At 37.7% G+C, this 25,591-nt stretch overlaps 1 protein-coding gene across 6 annotated transcripts in view; it reads right to left on the bottom strand.

Moving 5' to 3' along the window:
* DLGAP2 (DLG associated protein 2) overlaps positions 1 to 25,591 on the bottom strand; it is a 459,639-nt gene that overhangs the window by 19,540 nt on the left and 414,508 nt on the right. For all 6 annotated transcript variants that reach the window (XM_071548431.1, XM_071548426.1, XM_071548428.1 and 3 more), the window contains 3 exons: positions 15,598 to 15,947; positions 4,061 to 4,146; positions 2,419 to 2,834 (listed from right to left, as the gene is read on the bottom strand). In XM_071548431.1, coding sequence (XP_071404532.1) covers positions 2,419 to 2,834; positions 4,061 to 4,146; positions 15,598 to 15,947 — 852 coding nt within the window. The remainder of the gene's footprint in view (positions 1 to 2,418; positions 2,835 to 4,060; positions 4,147 to 15,597; positions 15,948 to 25,591) is intronic.

Genomic DNA, 25,591 nt, shown 5'->3' with positions numbered 1-25,591 from the left:
AAGATCTCTTAAAATGAGTCACATAAAATGGAAATTCAGAAATTTAGTGTTCACTTTTGACAATCAAATGAACACAAACTTCTGGTTTTGCATATGCTACATAGACCTATTCCATAATAACTTATTTAATCTATTAGGGAGGCTAAAATGTTCCCCCAAACACAAGTAATTGACCCATTTTTGTTAGTTTGAAAAAAGGGATTTCAAGGGTCCATTTTGTTTGTGTTTTATCAACTCTATATCAGGGAATTGCTCTTTTTCTTTTATTTTTCCCCTTTTACAGATTTTCTCTTACAGATTTCTTATAGACTTTCATTTACAGATTAAAGTTCCTCTACAGAAGGGGAAACAAAGTCCTGATATTATGTTTTGCTTTCTGACTGAAATATTTCAGATTCAAAGAATGTCACTAATTCCAAATATTAATAAAAATCACTGAAGTACATTTTGTCTTCATATCTTTTGTACAATTTACTGAAAACTACCCCCCTGATTGCCATTTCACCATGCAGCAAGGTGTTTCAAAGTACTTCTGGAGTGCAAGAGTATAATTTCAAGTGGTGGGAAGGAGGGTGGTTCTGCACCTGAGAACAGGTAGTCAGCTCCTTGAAGTACACAGTGCTACTTTCACATTCCAAGGAAAAACATTGCTAACTGCCTCTCCATATCTCTGAGTGAGGAAGGAGTACTGTAGTGAGTGTGTTTCCACCGCTCATTACATATGGCTGCAGATATGACTAGGGCTGTACACAAGGAAGAACTTTGCAGAGAAAGGAGGTAAGAGAAGTCCAGCCCTTGCCTGCAGATGTCTCACTGGTGTCCTGGAGAAAAAGAGGGTCTAACTGCCTGTGTGTTCCTCCCCTTTACTCCCTAAATAATTTTACTCTTTCCAAGGTGATCAAAGTCTTGCTCTTTGAACTTCTGCTTCAGATCAAAAGCACTGATGCCCCTACATCAGTAACAGGTGATCTGGGAAGCAGGTGCTTAGGAATTCTTAATGATGGCATTGAAATGTCAGTATTCACCAGTGCAAAAATGTGGTGAATTGAAAAATAAGACATATGCAGTAAAAAGTAGGGAGAAATAACTGTTATGAAGGAAGGCTTGAAAATTCTCACACAGGCTACTCAAATCAAAATATTTTACTATTCATACTAAGACAGCCACTAGAAGGGTATTAAAGTCTTCATAGTATCAATGCAAGAGGAAAATTCTCAGCTCAGCTCTGCCATGATGAAAATAAAGACAAAACCTACAGTCCACAAAGCATTGGATGCTGAAGGAAGGAAAAACAGCCTTACACACTCTTCCACCCCAAATCCTATTTTGTTACTTGGCAAACTTGGGCACAACATAGTGGAGAAATAAGACTGTAAAATAAAAAATAAAGAAATTATGATGGAAACCCAAACATAATTTCTTTTGAAAAGGTCAGCACAAGAAATAAAAATTGGCCTTTAGTCACCATGCTGACTGGTCTCAAGACCCAAGGGTAGATCACAGCAAGAACTTATTGAGGGGAAAAGAAGATGACCAGGAAGGAGTACTCAGAGATGATGGGAAAATTTGTAAGAGTGCAGTGAAAGATGCTAGTAAGAAAAAATAATATGGACTAATTTGTGATCTTTGAAAATCTCAGCTGAGATAATAATTCAGATTGTCAGGGATTGAAATATTTATAAAACTGAGCCTGAAGAACAAGGATAATTGACCTCAAAGGGATTCCCAGGGAGCTGGCTACTGAGTGCTAGGGCCACTTTGATATATTACTATCATTACTGCTGGCTTGGATCTTGTCCCAAAATTGTCTACATTATTTTTCACTTTATCCCATCACTCCTTTCAAGGTGTCTACAGGACATGAGAGAATAATAATGATTCTTGACAAAACTGTAATAAGAAAATGCAGCTGAATTTTCTAAAAATGTGTGTGCCTGTGTAACTGCACAAGTGCTTTAACTATTGTTCTTGCCCACTCCTTTCTGTTCTTCCAACAGGCTGAAATGCTTGTAAAGGAATGGATATATTTTGAAAATGGCTGATCATTAGTAAGAGGAAAAATAGCAGGTTTCAGGAAAACGGCAAAACAATGTTCACTTAGGACCACCCTGCATGCTCTGGCAAAGGGTCAAGCACTGAAGCCGTAGAAGTGAATGGGAAGGATGTATCAGAGTTGGAGCTGTGGATGGAGCTACTGCAGCATCTGAGCAGTATCTAATATCAGACTTTGATCCTGCATTTGACTCTGGAGTTGGCTGCTTAGCTACTTCCACAAAACCTTACTCTGGCAAATGCTGTCTTTGTACATCGAATGTCTGGTCCTACAATATGACTAAGGAAAAAACACAGTTCACAGCTTTATTCTAATATATTTCTTATTTTAGCAGACATCTATAAAAAATACTGAAATATTCTTACTTTCTTCAGAAAGATCATTTTCTTCTGCTTCTCTTTCCATTTCCTTGCACCATCCTTCCATTCTCTTAGTTTCAGTATGTAGCAACTTCATAAACCAAGATCCATCCCGTCGACAAGGTGACATTCGACCAGTCTCTACTGTCTCAATGGCTGGCTCCAGCCAGGGTTCTGGTGGTGGAAGGTTTGACGTGTCAACTGGGGTCCTATAATCTTCTCTGTAACTGAACAGTCCCTGTGTCCGTACAGTTCTCACTGCACTATACTGGGTGGGTGTGCTGGGCTCTGAGTGCTGCTGGAATGAAGAGCCAAACTGAAGTCCCTTGTCCTCCATGGTGATGTGTCCTGGAAAACCCTCCAGTTCCAGGTCAGCCTGGACAGCTGCTGTTACACTGTTGGAGCGCTTGAATCGTCCATGCCTTGGTGAAGATGGAAGAAAGAACAGAGATTAAGACATATAAAATATGTGATAATACAGAGGCATAGTATTATGGTTCAGTGAGTGAATTCTGTTCTTCTCCTTGGACTTTATGTTTAATATTTTTCCTTTGTGCATATCTCTCTGAAATAAGACAGTGAGCAGCAACAGAGAGGAAAAACAAAATGCGTGGAAGTATCATTGACCTAACCAAGGATAAAAAAGAAAATAATTAAAATTTTCTCTGGAAGAAAATATTGATTTATTCTCATACTACAAAATACCATGTATAATTAGCAAATGAACTAGAAATAACTAGCAGAACTAGAACTTTCTGATAGAAATCTGTAAAGTACATATATAAAAAATTTTCAAATTTTAAGAATTGTAATTAGATAAAATCTGAAAATCTGCTAAGTTAAGAGTTTTGAGACTCCTCTAATAAAATAAAAATAACAGAAGCAGGTTTAAGACTGTGGGTTGGGGTATTTTTTGTCTTATAGGGTGCCTATTAAAGGTTGATTTTCTACTGTTATATAACAACAAATAGCGATATTTTAGAAAAGCTTTGTTTTAAAAAGTTAGATAGAGAAACAAAGACATTTTGTGACATCTTTTCACATCTGAACCTATTGTCTCAAATTACTTCTAGTCAATGATAGCAAAAAGTGAATAGCAACCAGATACCATTTGATAGTTGCCGTGAAATGAGATCATGGTCTCAGTACAGCACTTGACAAACAGTGCCTGCCAGGGATAACCTGTGGGTTAATAGATGGGCCACCAGCTTTGCAAAACTAGGGACAGGCTTAACAACTGAAAAGCTGATTCTAATTTAGGATAAAGGTACCATGGGTTATATTCTAACCACTATATCTCCTTGTGTAGACTGGGAAAGCCTGGATCAGCATGAGGAGTCCTGTCAAAGGACTGTTCCAGTATATGGCTCTTTGTATTTGATCTGGCAATAATCAAATTATATTAAGCCAGTACTTCAATTTAATACTTTTACTTCTTTCCCTTCAATTACAAACTAGAAATGTAGCTCAATATGAAGCAACTGCTAAGTTATCTCTACAAATTTTACCAAACCACAAACATGCATATAAGTAATTTGGCTTGTGAATAATTTAGGGGCAGCACTTGCCAGATGCTTGTTATTAATGCTGTTTACAAATGTGTATTGTGTTATAAAAGACTACAGATTTTTTTACATGCTTGAATTACCGTTTTTCATCTTCCACTTGTATTCCAACAGAGTGGTATTCCCGTAGGCCTCTGCTTTCAGTATCTGAATCAGTTGCTGTTTCCACCTAATTCAACACAAAAGACACATCTGCAGAGTGAGCATTGACAACTCAGCACTATTTCCACACACACTCATTCAAAATTAATTATATATTTAATCTCTTACTGCTAAGAAACACTTAGCATAGTAAAATAAATGCAGTAGGTATTCAGCCTGGTATCACTGTTTTGGTGCTTTGTCTTATTAAAGCTGTGCATCAGTACTCCTGTTCTGCTACAGTATTCCCTATTTCAAACCTCAGCAGATGCAGTTACTCAGTTTGCTGGAAGCAGGGAGTAAGCTCGGTCTGGAAGGGCTGTTCTTAAAATGAGGAATCCACAGGATAGCCCCTTTTTATATTACTATAAACCAGTCTCATTACACTCCTTGATTTACAAAATAAAATAAAATCTTAAGTAGCCCCATAAGCTTGCAAGTGATAAAAAGAAGTGGCACAATGAAATTTTATTGACAACTGTGTTGACAAATATAAAACCATTAAATTATGTGAGGGACACAGCAAAATGCCCTATCTCACCTTCCTTAATAACATAGTCCTGAAAATGCTATATCAAGCAAGTAATTGATGCGCTTTTTATAGTATTCCCTTCTGAAATACACTTACCAAAATATATTCACAGTAGAGTTTTCTTCATGACTGAGACCACATTGCTTTTGCAAGTTTCTGTGGGATTTTATATAACACTCCCCATCACCACACCGCCCCCAAGTCTTTGACATAGACAGAGTGAGTGCTGCAGTATGCAAATTATACTGAATCAAGGGAGAGGCAGGAAAAAAAGAAAAAGAGCAGAAGTGACTTTTCCTTTTGAACAGTATTTTCACTCTTAAGTCATAAAATAATAGCAGCAACTAGTTTTTCAATACGCACACTCCAGGTGTGAATTCAAAGAATATATTTGATGATGAAGACATGACAACTTTTCCTCATGCAGCAGTCAGAGGCACCTCTGGAAAGAGCCCGATGGTCTTTGTGGCTGTGTCTCAGCTGCACAGTCCCAATCTCACCAAGTTTCTCAAAGGATTCAGAGACAAGGGGGAACGAGGGCAGGAAGGGAGTGTACATGTCGACTATAATTCTTGAAGAACCCGCTGGTAACTTCTTTTCCCATCTTTAAGCCGTAGCTCCATGTACATTCACATGGAAGGGAATTCCAGACAGCAATTACTACATGTTCATATATACCTGTGTGTGAGTCTTGGATACGTTAATGAAAATAGCTAGGACAAGAACCCTTTAGTAAATGTTAATGGCATACTTGAACTGTACAGTGTAGCATCAGACACAAGTTTGCCAAAATTTCTGGCTATCAGTGTGGAGCCTGTCAGGGAAAGACACATTTCCCAGCAATTCCATTTATTTGGCATAAGGTCTAGGGGACAACACATGCTGCCATCTGTTTCCACCTTGGCAGCTACATGGAACCTGTTTGTATTCACTTAGAAGGGCAGTGCACTGAAGAACTAAAATATCAGACTTAGTAACAGTCTGCAAGACTTGGGTGTTGTCAGTATAAAAAGAAAGATTCCTCTTGACATTGGTAGTGAAAAAAAAGCCTCAATAACAGAGGATCAGCTTGGGGGGAAAAAAAGCAGGAACAACCAACTGAAAAAACAGGCAAGTTGGTTTCCTAGTTACAGTGGGTCTTGGCTGCAAGATGAGTGAGAAGCTTAAGCTGTTTGGAGGGTCAGCCTCTCCTGCAAGAACATTGCTCTAAGTAGAGCAGCCATAAGGTCCAGTTTCTTAGCACAAGAGATATCTATCAGGAAAGACAGCCTTATTTATAGCACAGAATAGTCCAAAAGAGCCTTAAATAACTAGTTCAAATCTAAGTGAGGGACTAGACATTCACCTAGCCCTTTCAGTGATGTGAGAAAAGCTGCATATATAACATATTCATTAGAGAAAGGTTGTTTTTCATTTCATGAATTAATTGGGTCAAGAATGAGATACCCATGTAGCCTGTTGAGGGAGAGCAGAGTTAAAACTTTGACTACTGTGATGAGAGCTTAAATATATGTGGACATGTTTTGAAGAGTGAATCAACTTATTCTCAAAGGGAGAGAAGGTGACTGAGGGGGGACCTTATCAATGTATGTCAGTATCTGAAGGGAGGGTGTTAGAGGATGGAGCCAGGCTCCTCTCAGTGGTGCCAGGCAATAGGACAAGAAGTAACGGACAAAAACATGCACAGGAAGTTTCACCAGAATATGAGGAAGAACTTCTTCACTATGCAGGTGACTACACACTGGAACAGATTGCTCAGAGAGGTTGTGGAGTCTGCCTAACTGAAGGTAACAACTACCTGGACACAATCCTGTGCAATGTGCTCTAGGATGACCCTGCTTGAGCAGGGAGGTTGTACCAGATGATCCACTGTGGTCCCTTCCAACCTGACTCATTCTATGATTCTGTGATTCTGTAGTGAATAAGAGCAGATACCACAAAATGCCTAGACTGTGGCTCTTGAGTGCGCCTGTGTGAGTACTAGCAGGAAGATGATGTCTGAGGTGAGGAAACATTTTCTGGTGGAAGCTGTTTGACATTGAAATCATCTGGAGTCATCAGGAGTCTAAACTGTTGCTAAGAACTATGATACTGAGATTCCTTCCCCAAAGCAACCAGTCAGTCTGGGTTTAAACACATAATTTAGGAATATACTGAATTCAAACTACAAAAAATAATGCCATGAAAAGGTGTCTTTTTAACCAGGGATTTCATCTCCTGGAGATAAGAAGACTGGAACATCTTGTTAACATAGCAATGACCATGGTCTTCCAAGCCATATTGGATGTATCATGCAGCACTTGTGAAAAAGCCAAAGAAGTTAATCTTGATCTCAGATAGAGTCACTGTCAAGCACTTATTGAAGGAGGAGAGTGGAAAAGGAGACTGTAATTTCTGTTTCATAGAACAGAAAGCATTTGGCAGTTTGGAAAGTGACACTATAGGTATGTTTAAGACCGTGATCTCAAAATCAAGATTTCTTCCTATGCTCAGGTTATTAAAGTAGGTGACAGTGATATAGGAAATCTGATCTCCTGAACATTTCAGGTCTTGGTAGTGGCTAGAGAATATTAGGTATTTCATTGCAGACAGCAGACCTAGTCAGATATTGGGGAGACTTGATGTCAATACATCTGAATTGCTCTGGACCACAGCTAGGATGGTGTTAGACAGCCAGCATGACTTCAATAAGGGTAAATCATGTCTGAAAAATGGTGTGGCCTTCTCTGGCAGGGTTACAGCAGTGGTGGATGAGGGAACAGTGACTAATGTAATCTATTGGGACTTGTGGAGAACATCTGATAATGTCCAACAAAATATCCTTTTATCTAAAGTGAAGAGACATGGATTTGATAGGTGGACTCAGTGGATAAGAAATTGGCTGGATGGTTGCAGTCAAAGGGTGAAACTCAGTGTCTGTGTGGAGACACCTGGGTGACTGGTGGAGACCACTGTGTGATGAGTGGTGTCCCTCAGGTGTCTATATTGAGATCAGTATTTAACACCTTTGACATTGTCATGGACAATGGGATTGGGAGCACCCTAGGCAAGTTTGTTGATGACACCAAGTTGTGGAGTTCAGTTGACACACTGGAGGGAAGGAATGCCAACCCAACGAACTTGGACGAGCTTGATAGGTGGGCTCATGCAGCTTCACAAGGTTCAACAAGGCTAAGGGCAATCCCAAACATGGATACAGGCTGGGCAATGAGAGGATTGAGAGTAGCCCTGAGGAGAAGGACTTTGGGGTGATGGTGGATGAAAAACTGATTATGAACTGGCAAAGTGTACTTGCAGAGCAGAAGACGAACCACATCCTGGGGTGCATCAAATGAAGCTCTCATGAAACTCCACCTGCAGTGCTGTGTCCAACTCTGGGGACCTCAACAAAAGGACATTGACCTTTTGAAGCTAGTACAGAGGAGGCCACGAAAATGATCAGAGGTCTGGAACACCTTCTCTATGAAGACAGGCTGAGAGAGTTGGGGTTGTTCAGCCCAGAGAAGAGAAGGCTCAGGGGCAACCTAAAGGCAATATTCCAGTACCTAAAGGGGATACAATAAAACTGGAGAGGGACTTTTCACAAGAGCATGTAGTGATAGGATAATGGGATATGACTTGAAACTGAAAGAGGGTAGGTTTTAGATATCTATATTAGGAAGAAATTCTCTACTGTGAGGGTGGTGAGACACTGGAATAGATCACTCACAGAAGTTGTGAATGCTTCATCCCTGGAAGTGCGTTTGAGGTCAAGTTGGATGGGGCCCTGAACTATCTGGTGTAGTGGAATGTGTCCCTGCCCATAGCAGGGGGTTGGAACTAGATGAACCTTTAGGTCCATTCCAACCCAAACCATTCTACGATTCCATTGTATTTTATTATTCTATTGGATTGGGTCCAAAGGAGAGAACCACATCATTACTTCCACTTGTAGGATTGTTGATTAAGATCCTTGAACTTGTTTGAATGAACTGCAGCCCCAGAAGATGGTGTCAGTGATGTAGGTACAGGTTCCACATGACAACAAGCCTTAAGGTTTGACAAGGGAAAAAATGTTTATGGGTGGCCAGACAGGATAAGAGGAGCAGATTGGAACACAGGATTTATCAGGGCCTCCTGCTCACTCACATGGCTCAGCATGGAAAGATAGGACATTATGTGCCAATTAAGACCTGAGAAGAGCCAGACAGATGAAGCCAAGTTGACATATGCACACATGTCAGCCTTTGCCTTCAGTTCCTTGTAAAGTACTGTACTTCCTTCACAGAGTGATATCCTTAGGGTGACTGTTGTATATACTATGCTCCTTGGTACCTACTAAGTGTGTCCTGGGGGATGAGGTGGAGGCCAGATTTCTGAACACAGATATATGCTAAGGAAGGTCAATGGTATACTCATGGGGCTAACATATAGTTGGTAGCACTTGAGGTGAGCAATGGCCAACAGACAGAGAACAGACTTTTGTTTTCCACAGAGATGTCTCATCAGCTCAGATATAGTGCTGCTGGAAACATTATATGCTAAAGATATAAACAAGGAAAGGTCACTATGGAGAACATTAAATTGTCCAGTTGATGTTGTTGGAACAAAGCAGGCAGACTTGCAACACAACTGCTTCTTCCATATTGCATGTCGAAAGCATATCTGTTTCTGCCAGCTACATTGTTTGGGTTAGTAGCAAATAACTGGTCTTCTTTTGAGCTCTGCTTTTGATGTGTGGAAGCAGATTTACCTTTTATATTTTGGAAGAGCTGGTATCTTTCCATTGATGCAACACATTGAGAAAAAATCCTTTTCATCGATCTGTTTTCAAGTGCTTTCTTACCAGTATTTCACCTAGAGATATAATCCTGAATAATTTACTCAATATGCAATTGACACCTAGAATACACAGGTATAAATGAAATGATACACTCTAAAATTTTATTCAAAACAAAATTATCAGAAAATTGATGGCCTAGGTATCAAAATAAAAATTATATTACTTACCTCTAAATATAAACTCTTGCCAAATTATCCTTCCCTCCAGCTTGCCAAGACTGACACTAACTAAATGACCTGATGATTGCCTTGATATTTTAATGCTTTCATTTTCTCACTGTGTCTTCTAACAGCAGGAGAATGCCAATTGTTTTTTTCTGGGGGGGAGGAGTGTGGAATCTAGGATTACAAATATTGTAACAACCAAGAAAATGGAAAATGGAGGCAAATGCCAACACAGGTAAAAGTGGGAAATAAGACAATAATTTGCACTCATAAAGAAAAACATGAACAAATAAATAATATTTCTGAGTGACAGATATTATAAAGACTCCTGCTAGAAAACAGCAGGAAACTTTTTAATCAGATGGGCCAGACTAGATTGAAATGACCAGAGAAAAAGTAATACATTTGCTTTGATTGTGTGGCTCTTGAAACTCAAGTCTTAATAAATCTGTAGTTATTCTCCTTGATTTATTATTGTTTTGATACTTGCATGAGTTCTAAAAGCCTTAATATTTGCAAATTGGCCCACAATTTCAGTAAAGCAAAATAATGTGAAAAATTATATCACTGTGTGGTTATGAGGGAGTCTCACACAGAAGAGGAAAGAAAAAAATAGCCAGTCACTGACACAAAGGAGAAGAAAAGAGTAGATCTAATACAGTACATCATCATCCTCTGTTATTGCAAACAAAGAGCTAAAAGTTCTTTAAAGATTGGCATTTTATGCCATGAAAAATGTTGTCTTATGGGGTTATGTCCACAAGGCTTATAATATTAATAGCAAATGTCACGGAGCATTTTTGAGATTATGTCTCTGTCATCGATGATCCTTGTGGGTCCCTTCCAACTCACAATATTCTATGATTCCATGTTCTGTGTCTTACCTTTCACAAAGACATAACACTCCCCTCCATGTTCTTTCCTGCTGATACAAGGAGCAGACAGTACTATCAATCCTCTGTGGTCAGTCACTGCTGTCCAATTCAGCTCGAAATTTGAAAATAAACTATGAGATACTGGCACTGTCTTGGTAATACATGATCCACATGAAAATCATATGAACACAAAATTATTTTAATAAATTTAACTCACTATTGCAAATAAATTGCTTGTTATTATAAATCTTAGCTTGTTCCTTGGCACTCCTTTTAGAAAAGGATGCATGAACTAAATTATTCCTTCACAGTATTTACTATGCTCGTTTTAGCTGATACCTTTTAACTATTTAAAATCAACCTTTATTTCTGTATTAAAGCATTATTCTGCTCTTAAACACAAATACTTAAACATGAGCACTGCAACATAACATTGCAGTGTCCTAAAAATTCCAGTCTAAGCTTCTATACCTACTGTCTCTAAGGGAGATGAAGTTAATATATTCAATGCATAAGAAAACAGATTTTAAACCTGGTGACTTTCATTTCTCTCTCATAAGCATTAGTAGTAAGAGTCCTTCAGGCCACATTATGTCTCCCTATGTGACTTCCCTGTCCTCAATGGATTTTAACTGCTGTAACTAATTTATTCTATTATTAGAATTTAATAAACAATCTCTCTGATGATGTACAAGAAGGAAAATAATTCACTCTTCCTCTCTTACGTATGTTTCTCAGTGATGACAAGTGTAAAAAAGGGTAGAAAACACTGCATTTGACAGGAGATCAAGTACATGTAATTGTAAATTCAGATAAATGTTCTTAGGTATAGGGAGATCTCATTTGTATGCAGTTACTTCAAAGTAGGGAAGATACTTCAAATAAATCTATAGTACTCGCTGCTACTGCTTTCCTTAACTGATGAAATACTTTTATCAGACCAAAAAATATATACTCTTTCAAAATAATTTTTAAAAATCTTCTAAATTAAACCTACACTTTCATGCTTCAGAGATTTTTTGTGCCTCATCACAGAGCTCCATTTTGCACTCCACTACTTCCCAGCAGAACATCTGGACTACTCAAATACATGGAATGGCACCGTAGGTGCTAATTACCATAAGAACAGGTTCAAAACTTCCTCTGGTCTTTTAACAAATAATTTTTTGCTAAGAGTATATGCCAGAGTTTAGAAATGGGACTCCTGCCAAATTAATATGAGATTGTAGCAAGAAATTAATGCACAGAGTAGAGGTTGCTCATAACTTTTTGGTGCATTTAATGCTAAGTAGCAAATTGCTCTGAACCAATAAATATTGACTGACTTCACCAAGCTAAGGACTTCATGCACTTCTTTCAAAAAAGCACAATCTGACAGTCACTCTGGGAGGAGAATGAACAACACTTACTTTGAAAACTTTGGGTCACATATGATTCAAAGACCATTGTAATCAATGAGAACATTTCTTTTGGTTGCTATGTATACACTGAAGTAGAGCACTGACAAGGATGTTATAACCTACATAGTATAAAATAAATGTAGCTGCTCATCTGAGTACCTATGCCATGTGGGTAAAAATGCTTTGTGTTAAAGGGAAATTCTGGTTTGACACTACAGAATATCTTGAACAAGGTTTTTACCATGTGATATGAATAATGTTACTATATATACATATAAGTATTGTGCAGAAGATCCCCTTTTGGCACCAAAAATTCAGCAGGCTAGTTATTGCACTAATCCTCCTGGATACAGCCTTAGATTTATAAGATTTGTTTAATGTAGATTCTGGAAATTATAAAAAAGCCCCTCACTAGGTATTTGGAAGTGTGATCTCACGATAAGTGAAAATGACAGAGTCCATTCTCTATGCTACAATTAGTGCTTGTCTCCAAAAATACCACCATGAATCAGCCTTCACACTTAGAACATTCATTTCCATCTCATTCATTTCTGGTCTTTCTGTTCACTTTGAGAAGCCTTGATGCCTTTTAAATACAGAAGAAACTGTATGTTTCAGAAGACTGACAGAAGACTGTATGTTTTGAAATACTTGAAATAAATAAGGAGCAATTTCTTGACATGTTTTCTCATAGATTCCATGTTACAAATACTTTTAATAGGAAATGGTTTATAACTAGAGCAGATTTTGAATGTTAATCATTAGCATTTATACCAGGGTGTGCAAAAGAGCAAGGAAAATCCCGGAAAATATCTCAGCAACAACCTTGTTCTGACTTGGCAGGTATTTTACTTTTGATAATGTCTACTCTCCATTTTAATTCAAATCATGATATAAGATAGCCATGAAGTTTATTCCTACTTATGTTACAAGGGTTTTTTTCTTTATATATTTATATATTCTCAAAAGTGTTGACTAAATTTTTAACCTCAAAATCAGGTGGTTTTTTTTTTTTCTCTGCTCAAAATTCCCATCTGGGATAGGACTAAGCTATAATGAGATGGATACTGCATGTGTTCTTTTCTTTGTCCCTGCAGACAGGGTGCTACTGATCTTGCAGTAAGTTCAGTGCTTCCCTAGGAGCTGGGCTCTCTGTGCATGTGAATATGAATCCTACTGTCACATGCTTAAGTATGCCAGGACTTTTTAAATTGATTTCTATTCATTACAAGTACACTACACAAATTACTTGTATCAAATGCATGGGAACCCTAGGCTGGGTCCATAGTATTTCTACATGCAGTAGTCCCTTTGTATCTTTGTGCCTCTCTGCTCCTGTATGATGCTCTGTTGGCAAGCATTCTCACATCAATGTGTTAAAGGAATGGAACATTAAAAAAATGCACAAATTAACCATCCTGATAGCAAATTAATTAATGCAAATAAATGCAAATTCAATGCATTACTCTGGCATGCAATGCTAATAAGAAAACAAGTCATTTAGTCAATCAAGGAAATATGCAAATAAAAAACATCCTTTTCCAAGGTACTTTGATGCAGAAGTCTAAAAGAAATTAAATATTTCAAGTGTCTTTTGAGTGCATAAATTGCTATGTGTGTAATTTACAATAAAAAGTTCTACCCTGTGTTTTCATTCTCTACAAACTTGGCAATTTAAAAATAGTTCAGAAATGTATTTTTTCACTAATGTGAAGTTTGAAACTTACTGCTAAAAAAATCCTAAATAACTAAAATGTGCTCTCAGGATACTGTTGCAAATTTAACCTTATTCAATGCCAAATGGTACAACCAAGCAGTTTGTACTTCCCAAAAGATAACAAACAGCTCACCCTTCTAAGAACTGCTGTGGCAAACATTTGCCCTGTGTGCACCTGAGGACCAATGTTACAGGTCAAGTGTCAGATGACAAGTTGCTGTGGAAGATCTGCTGCCTTCATGCATATACTTGCACAGGTGTTTTGGGGGACTATAAGCATATAGTACTAAACATAGCACATATAAAGAAGGGTCAGAGCCTAGTGACAAGTTCTGGTCATCACCTGCAGTAATAAACAAGATCAAGTGATGTAATCTAAGTTCCAGAATTAATTGCTGGAATACCAGGACTGACGAAATCAAGACACCAACATCGATAAATACCATTGTGCACAGTTGCTGTAAAGGTGAGATAAGAATAACACAAGATACTATTCCTTTCAAAGAGTACGTATCAGGTTAGAGGCTAAAAGGTACCAAAGATTACTTGCTGCTCTCTTGAGCTTTTCTGTGTTATCTGCTAAGCCTCTTCCATGAACAATTTAGGTTACACTAATTACTTTGTAAAACATTTGAAAAGTATCTATCTAAATATTATGCTGTTGTTGTTAAATTGCATTCTCCTCTTCTGCATCTGAAGAATCAGAAGCAAATATTTCTGTGTCGAGAAATGGACAAACAGCTTGCTGTCAAAGCTGGTCCTTGCCCATTAGTCCATTATGGAACAGCAAAATTACACCACACTAAAACATTAACCTGTGAAGTTCAATCAGTACTTGTGACATGCTTAAGCCAAACACTTTTCTCTGACTATGCTTTGGAATTAATGGAATTTAAAGATAATAATATACTTCCATGTAAATTCTTGTATATTTCTAATATACAGCCACTTACTGGGCTTTTTTTACATGGACTATTACCTTCTCAAGACTTATGTTGCTGTCTCCGCAATACCTATAACTGTGAGAAAATAAATGGCATTTCCTCTATAGCTGATCTAGCAAAAAGTAGAGACTTTTAAGCACAGAAGCGAACCCCAGTGATGTAAAAGGAAATATTTATCAGAACAGAAGCCTCATTTTATCTCTATTCATGTCTCAAACGACTTTACATTCTTTGCAAGTTCAGCTTTCTGATTTGTATTACTACTTGGTATTTCCTACAGGTTTAAACAAATGACCATTGCTACCCATCTAGTACTTTCCATTTAGCAGAAGGAATAGCAATCAAAATTTGCATTTGGAATTGTCTTATTTCATTTGTCTGAAGCAACAGAACTTGACTGAGCTTTCCGCAGTCTGACACATATTTTGTCAGGTGAAATTAATATTGTGGGTTTTGATGGACAAATGGAAGAATGCTCAAAGACTGTGTTTATTAATGTAATTTCATTACTTGCCATCTGTAATTGTGCTGTATCTACACCAGCATATTTTTTTCTCTTCTTTGGTACTGTCTTCTGAGTACAACAAAAAGTAAGTGCGAGGGGGCTCTTTTTAGGTAAAATAACTGAAGAACAAATGGCATTACAAATTTTCCAAGGTCAAAAGCAAAAGATTATGGAAAAAATACATTCAAGCATTTTAAAGCTGACATAGTTCTGTAAAAAGGACTGTGAGTTCATGGAGAGAAGGAGATGAACACGCTGTTCACCTGTAGCTCTGCAGTATAATTTTCATATCAAGTGTTAATGACAGGTAACCTCCCTAGAGGTTTATTCATTCATTTTCTTCCAGGTACAGTGTATTAGCTGAAGACTTTTCTGCACAGCCATGATGTGAATTAGAATTAATGCTAAGCAACCAGGGTTGTTAGATTATTACAGCCAGTGAAGCTGAATGACTGATTCTATGCTATTTACAGAAAGAAGACAAACAATTCATCACAGACAGAGGTTAATGATAGGCTACCTGGATCCCTATAGAGGAACGTCGACTCTTAAGGAATTCCTCTGCTTTTGACACTAAAATGGCCTTGTCGCTGGTTCGGATGGAGGTGCTCTGGCTGTCAGCCGCGTGGCGCTGTGCAGCTGCAGTCTCCAAGGCGAGGTTCATGGCCTTGTTACTGTCCAAACTGTCGGTGGAGTTGTACATCCCTCGCCCATCCTGCGGCCACGGGGATATCCGCTGAGTCCGGCTGTCGTGATATGCATCCTGGGTGGATTCTGTGCTGCTCTGTGCCGTGACTGAGATCAGTGGCTTGGAAGTGGTCCGAGGGGGTACCGGTGGTGGTGTTTTTTTGTAACTTGTATAAGTTACAGCTATGGAAAGAATTAAAATTAAAAAAATAAAAAGAGAAAACAGGAAGAAAGAGAAAAATCAAGATTAATCTTATGGAAACTTCACAACAGAAATCACCTTAAGATTGTGGTACTTAAAAATTATGATGGTGCAACATAGTGCTCTTTGTGAACCTCGCTATTACTTGAAAGTCTCTTGCAGAGTCAGATGAGTATCCACAGAAACATTTTATTTAAGCAAGGAAGGGGTGGAAATGAGAGACCCAGATTACAGTGAAGATGAGAGTTAGTGAGGATATGAGTGTTAAGATTTGTGCTGGGTAGGTACACACTGGGGCTTCTGAGGTTGTTATGACACAGGATAAAGCTCATAAAATAACTAAAGGAAGATTTTTTTTCCCCCTCATCATATGAGCTGTGAGCTCTGTATGGGTGCAGTGTATTAAGCAAATAGCATCAATATACTGGAATAAAATATTATTCAGTAACTTCTATGTTATGGTATGCCACACTTTAACTTTTTAAAATACTTCCAGGTGCACTGGTTGGAATTAAGCAAGGTTGGCTACTGACTTGTGTAAGAAGCATATATCTTTGTAATATGCACAATAAAATTAATAAAAGGAAATTCAAGTCATGTAAAAAATGTATAATACATGCAAAGCTACTAAGACTTTGATGAGCAGAGCAGTATTGAGGCTGGTTTAACATAGATTCTGTCTTGCAGCATAAGCCTCAATAAAACATCCAAGAAAGCTCTATGGATGCAGAACCGTGCCAATATTTCATAGAGATTAATATTTAGTCATATCACACAGCTGAATTTTCTAATTGTCTAAGCCCACTATACTTTTTTGTTACTGATAAGAGCATTTATGTTAAGAAAGAGTATTTTTCCCAAAGCACCTATACTCATAATTCATAAGAGTAACAATTGAGAAAAAAATGTATTGTGATATGTTTTTCTGTCTTTCTTTCTGGGGAAACCAAGTCCAATTCACTTCTTGTATAATTATAAGAAGATAAAGGGAATTGTTATGTTTTTACAAGCCATTCTGTGGTTCTACGATTCTGTGATATAGAAAATGCTGAAATAACATGATCTATACATGCAGAGTGACTGAAGATTAAGGAAAAAGTTTGCCTTTTTCTGCTACTACTAAATGCATTGACATTACAACAGTGACTCAGGTAACCTTGGAACTGGGGTTACTTGAGTCCAAAAAGGATTCTACAAGAGTTCCTCTTCTTATTACAAAAATATGGGCTGATGAGTGATGAAGTCAGCCTCTCCAGTTTTCCTGTTTCATATAGGGCTATGTTGCAGCTTTCTGAACTGAATGAAGCAGCCTAGGAATTTATTAACATCCTGGTAGTGCTGAGCCTCCTGTATTACCAGGCTAGCCTATGTGAAAAGCAAGCCTAGAGAAAATGACTCTTAAATATTGATTCTTGATAGTCATAAATAAAAGGGTGATCATACTTAAAGCAGAGCAAGGCAGAGCTGGGCAGAAAAAACCTTCATTTAAAGAACACTTTGAATTACTACTGATGCCACTCACTTCTGGTAAAGATTTAGAGAGAGTCGTGGTCTGAGCTAAATCGCTCTAATGGAGTGAAACACGTAAAACAGTGAAACATGCTCTTCAGATTCTGAGACTGTGTTTTTTTTGAAGTGCCACCTTATTGTCCTGTCACCAATCTTATCTTCTGTGAGTTTTGTAACCAGCAGTTACAAAAGAAGAAAACCTGAATATTTTTCAGATGCTTTAGGAAATACACAAATTTCATGGAAGAAGGGAGAGGCTGTAAAGCTTGGAAATTAAGACTGACTAATGAGCTCAAGCAGCGGCTCTAAGAAATGCTTCCACTACAAGAATTGCCATAATGCTGCTCCCTCATCATCTGCTTGCAAATGTAGAGGCACGCGATCAAAATGCTGGGAAACATAAGAAATAGAGACAATGAGGTGAAATAGGTTGAGTGGTATCCAGCACAAGAAGCCAGTTTTACCTATAACATAAGACAAGTTATCACTGTTATAACTACTTTGCTGTTTTTTTCTATCTGTCTTCATGCAAAAGAATAGCAGTGAATAAAGAAACATATGGTAAATGTGATAATGAAACATCACAACCAAGTATATCCCTACTACTTAGGCAGCAGATCACTTCTCTGTCTAATGCATATAAATGTTAAACTTCTGTAGCAACCCTTCACAGCTAACTTAATTTACATTTCTGAAAAAGAAAAATTCTCCTCATGGCAAAACCAAAACCACTTGCTTATTTTTCTCCCCCTGGGACTGAATATTTTATTCTTGAAATTTCTGATTCTTTCAGTGAGGTGACATGTTTTAAAGCCACCAAGTATTAGAGTAACTTCAGTATTCTGGCAAGCATTTGATCATGAACACTAAACAGGTATTAAAAATCCCACAGATTATCAACAAGGAGAAGAAACCGGGCGAAAGACCAGAAGTTTTTGAGAAACTGGCTGCATATTTACATTGAACTATGACCGGAAGAAAAACAATTCCTAAGCTACAGTTGCAGAGATCAAGTACTGAGCAGGGAGTAAAAAAATCCGTCTCTACATAGTTAATGAGTTTATATCTGAAACAACAGTTTCAGAGACACAGAAATCTGGGACTAATTGGAGACTAACAAAATCAGGTAAGAAGATGGAGACATGCATTTGTGAGGCAAATCTTGCCACCAAGTTCTATTTGCTTTAATCACTCAAGTGGTTCTAGTAAAGTAAATGGAAAAACTTAGGTGAATAATGTGACGAAGACTTGTATCAGACAAACTTGGTATATGTTGCTGACTTAAGAGATGACTACATAATAAATTAGGGGCTTGGTAAAGGAGAAAGTAACCCAGTAATCCATAGTTCATCATTCATGCTTGGGTTTAGGTCTCTAATAAATATTGCCTTAAGATCTGAAGCATGAAAGTTTTTGTCACTTTCAAATTGCTTCCATTAATAATTACATCTGTCAATACTCCAGTTATAAACAGTAACATGTTATTCTATCATGTCCAATTTTTGGCCCTGGCAGTTGTACACACCACACATTATATATGGGGAGAAACATTTCTTTTCCCTCATAGAAAATTAACTTTCTTTTTATATCATCCCCTTCATATGCTGGTGGACAGGACCTTCTGTCAGCTTTGCATCACTTGCTATTTTGCAAATATTACTTGCCTTAGTAGTTATTAGCTCAAAATAAGTATGTAAAACCTCAGCACTGCTTTGTGTCTTTCCCATTTTTTGGTCCATCATTCTGCAATCTCCAGAACTGTGGTAAATGTTGCCATCCCCACAGCAAGGTCAGTGCAGCCCCAGGGCACTGAGTCCTGGCTGAAGACAGTGCTCCAGTAACTGCATCCAGAAAGCTGAACTAGGAACAAGAAGACTGGGATGGAGGACCCTTGTCTTTGGTCAGAACAAGCTCGGTATCAGAAGCACCACAACGGTGGGGGATGAGACCAGGATGAGGCAGGGGTGTGCAAGAGCAGAGCGTCAGGAGAGCAGAGCTTCTGCAGGATGGCTTCAGGCTGATTTAAATTGCGGACTTCAGGGACGCAGAGATCTGCTCCATGTTTGGACATACAAAGCATCAATCCTGTATAACCTTCTGTTATTTTTGGTGCTCAAGGAAGATGACCAAAGTTTTCTGAGTGGTTTTAGTGTGCATATCCTGAACACTCCTGATATTTCTCTCAGCAGTCCTGATGCTGAGCAGTGAGGCTCAAGCAAAGTAAAAGCAACAGCTTTCTCCCATATATTAATCAATTTGTAAAATCTATAGCTGCTCTGAAATGCAAGGGCAAAAAAAGTAGATGACAAGAGGTAAATATATCTTTTTCATTAATAAACTAAACACAGAAGGAATTATGAAAAAGAAATTAAATTTTCCTTCCAGTTGTATTGATATAGAATGTCGAATTTTGGTTTTGCCTATTTTAATGAAGTGGGAAAAATATTTTTTAAAGTTAATAAGATACAGCCTATCTCCATCTATTAGCTTATAATAATCAATTACATATTTAAAAAATGGCAAACCCCAGTTCAAATTCTAACCCATATGGGTATTTCGGAATTCCATTTGAATCACAGTATTAACTGTTCAGGTACTTGCCCCACTTCAACATACACATGTGCAACTGCTTCCACTGGATTTTCTTTAAAGAAGTACACTGTTAGAAAAATCAGAGAAAACAAAATGGTTCAGTGCTGCTTCACAGTGGGCCCAATTAAACAATGATACAAACCAGGTATAAATGAGCAGGTAGCAATGCAGCATAACATGCATTAATTTGTCACCCAGGCAGGAAAAAGTGTAAAATGTCAAATCAGTTTTGTCACAATTGATGTGTTAACTGCCAGATGACCTTCACATATACAAGATTGTCTATCAGTGCTGAGTTTAGCACACAGGTGGCTACAAATGACCTGTTCTGTAAACCACATTAATTTTGCTAATGTGCTTTGTGATGCCAGCCAGGCAACATCAGTCAGGACCAGAGTATCAGGCATTATGGCAATACCACAAAGTAGCCAAGAAGACAATCCCAGCAGTGGAGAACTGTCAGTTTGGTAGTTTGGACACACACAATACAAATTCGAGGGAGATTTCCTGATAATTCATAAGTAATGGGATTTTTAAAAATGTAATCGATATAGCTGGAAGCAGAATATCTCTCTTAATCTACACTGCATTTGTCTAAACTTGCTTAAGAGTACTGTTACTGCAGCCTATATTTCAGTGCCAACACAGTTTGTATTAGAAATGAAATTACTAAAATAATTCAATTTAGATATAACTTCAGGTCAGCCACAGACATTCACAGACAGAAGGCAGAAGGAGAGACGTGATATATTTGATGAAATAGCAGCTGTAGGTGACATTCAGAACACCTTTTCAAAAGGCAGCCTTTTAATAAATCACCACTGTTGGTCCATTTGCAAGACAGAATCACCTGAGGGGTTTTTACAAATCAATATGACCATTAAGCACTTAGTCAAAATAACATTATTTAGTCTGAGATCACGAAGTTAACTGGATGATGAATTTACATGAAAGCACCATCAATTAAAGGAAACGGTTGTCCCTTATGACACACGGCAGGAGTAAACTGGATTTGCTCATTTGTAAGGAGGTTTATTCAGAAGGAGGATAATTACTCTGCAGGGAGCATGGAGCTGCCCTGGAGGCAGAGCTCCCAGGGGCATGTTGCTGCAGGCAGACAGGGCTTCTCTGAGGAACCACAGCACCAAGAGAAACACGGTGGTGCTAGATCTGCTTCACTTTCAGAAGAGGAAAAAGAAACCTTCTCATAATGAAAGGCCACAGTCAAATCTAATTCTGCATCAAAAGAATACTCAATATTGGAATAGACTTTAGACCATGGTGTATACTGTTCTAGACAAAGGTTTTGAAAGTCTCAGCTAACATGACTGTTCTTGAGATGCCCTGAAATCTCTTCATCGTGCTCCATTATGGTCACTAGAACCCCTGAGTTATTCTTAAAATAAAAATGTATGTATGTATCCCTAACAGTTACATCTCAAAACAAAGAAGGATGAACATTAAAAGACCATTAAGAAATCAAAAGGGATTTGTGAGAAAAAAAAAATCTCAGACACTAAAAGAGTTTATTTCTCACAAAAGAAATTAAGTCTTTGATGATTTTTCTACTAAGCCAAGGGTGTCAAAAATAAGAATACAAGTCCCTATTTAAAAGCTAGGGTGTTGTTGGTTTTTTTATATTTCTTTACGACTTCCATTTACACAGGTCTCCAAGGGCAAACACTGTTAAAAGGAGATGGCAATGTCAAACAGACCAATTTAATTGTACAAAGGAAATCTGCTCTCCTTAAAGTCAAATTCTGAAATGTTAGCCAAGGGTTTCCTTCTTGAATGAGTAAAACCTTTAAAGTTCAGTCAGAACAATAAGATTTAGAAATACTTAGTTTTGACATGTGTAGCCTCTGATATTTAATTAAGAAAAAGTGATCTATTAGAATGAGGGGGAACAGCTTAAGGTAAACCAGTGTGTTTGGATCGAAGGCTGCCATTTTCAGTGTATGCCATCAGCTGCTACATGAAAGACCTACAATGGGGGTTGGGGTTTATTTTCTTTTTCAGTGCTACAGCAGTATGTGCTCAGGCTGCACAGAAAAAAAGAATGTTTTGCTCCATCACCTGACCCTAGCCATTGCTAACTGAATGTAAATGCAAGTCCTTCAAAGTACTTCACAAACACATCCACTTTGTACTTAGTTGAAACCTCAGCTGTGTTTGAGTTTAGGACAGGTGAGTGAAATATGTCACATACAGTCCAATCTTTTCCAGCACTTTTCTTTGCTGCTTCATGGATAGGTCCACATCTTTGCTTGCTGCTCTGGTAGTGAAAGATCCTGTAATTTCTGAGGAGTTTCCATGTTCAAGAGTTTCCCAGTTTGTGAGGTAATTGAGAGCAGGTTTGTTTTTTTTAATTGTAAAGTTATTCAAACCTTGAAAAAGTAGTCATTAAAACTTACCAATGTCGTACTGTGCTTGAAATTCTAGATATAATTTTGGTTTTAATTAATTCTTCTAATTGAATTTTGAATAAGTTTTTCTCCAACATAATCAGAGAGATACTTTGGTTATTAACCTATCTTCCTGCTTCTTCCCTTTTCTCATTCAGCCCTCCATGATGAATCCTAGCCAGTAAAGTGACCAGACAGTTTCTCAGTAGAGAGCCTTGAGCTTGTATATCTGTGGAAAGACGCCATTTTTTCCTATGCAGATTAAGCGGTAAGAAACAGTGATATATTCAGAGTGAAATTTTTATGAGATCTTTTCTAGGAAAGACTGCTTATATCCAGATGAGTTTTACCAGCACATTTTATATGATGGGCTCATTTTATTTAAACTACATAACCCAAAGCATTGTTTGGGTAGTAAGCATCAATAACTTTATAACCTTTTTTCCTGTGTGATCATTTTACATGTCTTATAATTAGGCAAACCTAGGTATTTGATACACCCTAAGGTCAGATGCTAATTGGTGGTCTCATGTTGCCACAGTCCATGGGGGCAAAATGCTACATTTATCCTGTGCCACTGTTTTAAGTAGGGTCTTTTAGTAACAGTGAATTACATCAGACTTTCAAGACAGTTTTTGAGAACTATACATGAGAAGCTATCTCACCTCACATTAGTCACTGAAAAAATTCCAGTCATCCAGGTCTAAGTTAGTTGTCTGATCTCTTTTAGAACTACTGTAAGAAAAATAAGCAATTCTGGGGGCAATTCTCACCCATCTTAGATGCTTATTTAACCAGGAAATGAATCATCCTATGCTTTTCTCTGTCAGCTATAAAGAGAATCAAGGACAACTAGCTTAGATCAGGACATCTGATTTTAAAAGTCACAATCCCTGGAAGTGTTCAATAAACTGCTGGGCCTGGCATTTGATGACATGATTTAGTTGACATGGCGGTGTTCAGTCAAAGGTTGGACTCAATGACCTTGGGGGTCTTACCCAACCTTAAGGATACTATGATCCTCTGAAATGCCTAAAGGGGTGAGATAAAGTCCAGCCAAAAGCTTTGTTCCTGTGACAGAAGTGCTGTGTACTGGGGTAAAATCTCTCCTGTCTTCTGTTCCCTGTGTTCATTGGAAAGGTGGGAGCTGCATCTTCCCTGCTCCACATCCCCTGTGAACTGGCTGGTAAAGCAAACCTGAGTGAAATTTCCCTGCATTAATGCCTGAAACCAAATTTCCTGCTCCTTGATCCCCTCTGCTGAAGCTACTACACACCAGCCAGTACTAGCTTGGCCCTGGGTACCTTTATAGCTTAACAGTGGTGTGAAAAGCAACCCTTCTGTATTTATGTAGTTTTTAAATTAATTGCACAGTTTTAGGCTGTGGACTAGACCATGCTGGTAATTCCACTGTTGATACTGAAGTTAGTGGAATCAGATCAATTCACGTCAACTCAGGATCTGGGCCATTATATTACCATATTATTTTCATTAAACAAGGATTGTGTTTCTTATATAAAACTTTTCTAAAGAGTTTTTCTAAATAGCATACCACTGAGACACTGTTGTCAGATAAATACCATATAAAAAACTAGTTTTAAACAGCATCTGTTTTTGATACCTCTCTGCTAAAAAACTCTATATAGCACTTGTGAAAAAAGACTTAAGTCATTAGTATGACACATGACCTCAATTAGAATTTACTGGGGTAAGGCAAAACTACTGGATGAGTTAATTAAAAAAAAAAAGAATTTGTGTATGCTTCAGATTAGTCTCAATATTCAGAGTAGATCCCATTAGGCTTAAGTTCTGTACATCTATCTGATTTTGTACAGGAAACTAACAATTAAGTGGAAATGTGACCACTAAATTTGGAAAAAGCTGGAGCCTAAGTACACAGAACAGTCTCTCAGGAGAAGAAAAATATAAAAAGAACTACTGTAATCAAGTCATTCAGTGTGCAAGATGTTACCTCCATATTGAGGAAACTTAGGTCTGTAGGCAGCTCCATGTTACATAAACGATGAAATCTGTTTTGACAGTGTAATTAATGTTAGTCTCAAAACAGAAATGCAAATCAAACAGGACATCAAGATCAGAAACTGTAGGCCTTTGCCAAAATTAAAAGAGATGTGGGCAACACAAGCCTCATAGATTGCTGATGGACTAGTTACAAAGGGTTCTATTTTGGATCAGTTAATTAGCAAGAAATTATAGCCTAACCAGCATCCTGTAGATGGCACAGCAAAGTGCTGACAGCTGTATTGCTCTTCTAAATAGTTCCTATGTGCCTCTAAAATACTGCATGAAAGAACACCATCTCAGGTTTTTGGTTGCAGGAAAGAAAAATGTTCCTTTAATCTTATTTCATTTTCACAATGTATGTGCAGCTTTTCATTAATACAAATTGCATTTCTTGCATCATCAAAACAATAGGAGACAAAGAGAAAAAAAGAGTTCCAGAAACTAAAAATCACTCGTGTTTTGCTACTCTTTTCATATTGAAATAAAATAGAAAATGTGAAAATATTTTTCAGTAGAATTTCTTCTTGAACTCCCATATACCTTCTCATTCAATTAAAGCCCATCATGAACATATTATGTAGGCTTATAGTTGGCTTTTTTAATATTTTCTGTTCTTAGAGTAACTATTTGTAGCTTGTGATTTTATTTAACTTACGGGGAGGAATTCTAAGCTGAATAGGATAAGAAAAATAATTTGCTCATTCACCCTTAAGGGAAGATTTCATATTTTTAACACTACACTATGAAAACAATCTGATATTAAAGAACTTAAGTGACTACAAAATATTTTACCTAGAGATAATTTAATGCCTTTTAATAATTTAATCCACAGATCTACAAGTCTGGACACAATCTCAGAGTGGACTTTTTTGTAAAATGAAATAATCTTTTTACTCAAGACAGATGGACTCAGTACCAGTGTCAAAACCAGTGCTAAGAAAGCTATTTGCAGGCCTCCAGCCCTGTATGTAGGTCCAGAAAAGGATACTGCTGTCTTTTTATCTCTCAGCCCTCTAATTTAGAGGATGACTTTCTCAGTTATCCTCGTTTTCTGTGGAACCAGGATTTAATCTTTGTTTTCATCCTATAATGCA

The sequence above is a fragment of the Pithys albifrons genome, chromosome 2 (genome assembly GCF_047495875.1).
Source record: "Pithys albifrons albifrons isolate INPA30051 chromosome 2, PitAlb_v1, whole genome shotgun sequence".
NCBI classification, from domain to species: domain Eukaryota; kingdom Metazoa; phylum Chordata; class Aves; order Passeriformes; family Thamnophilidae; genus Pithys; species Pithys albifrons.
Note: the sequence above shows the minus strand (reverse complement) of the source record. Positions and strands in the feature narration are given on the sequence as shown.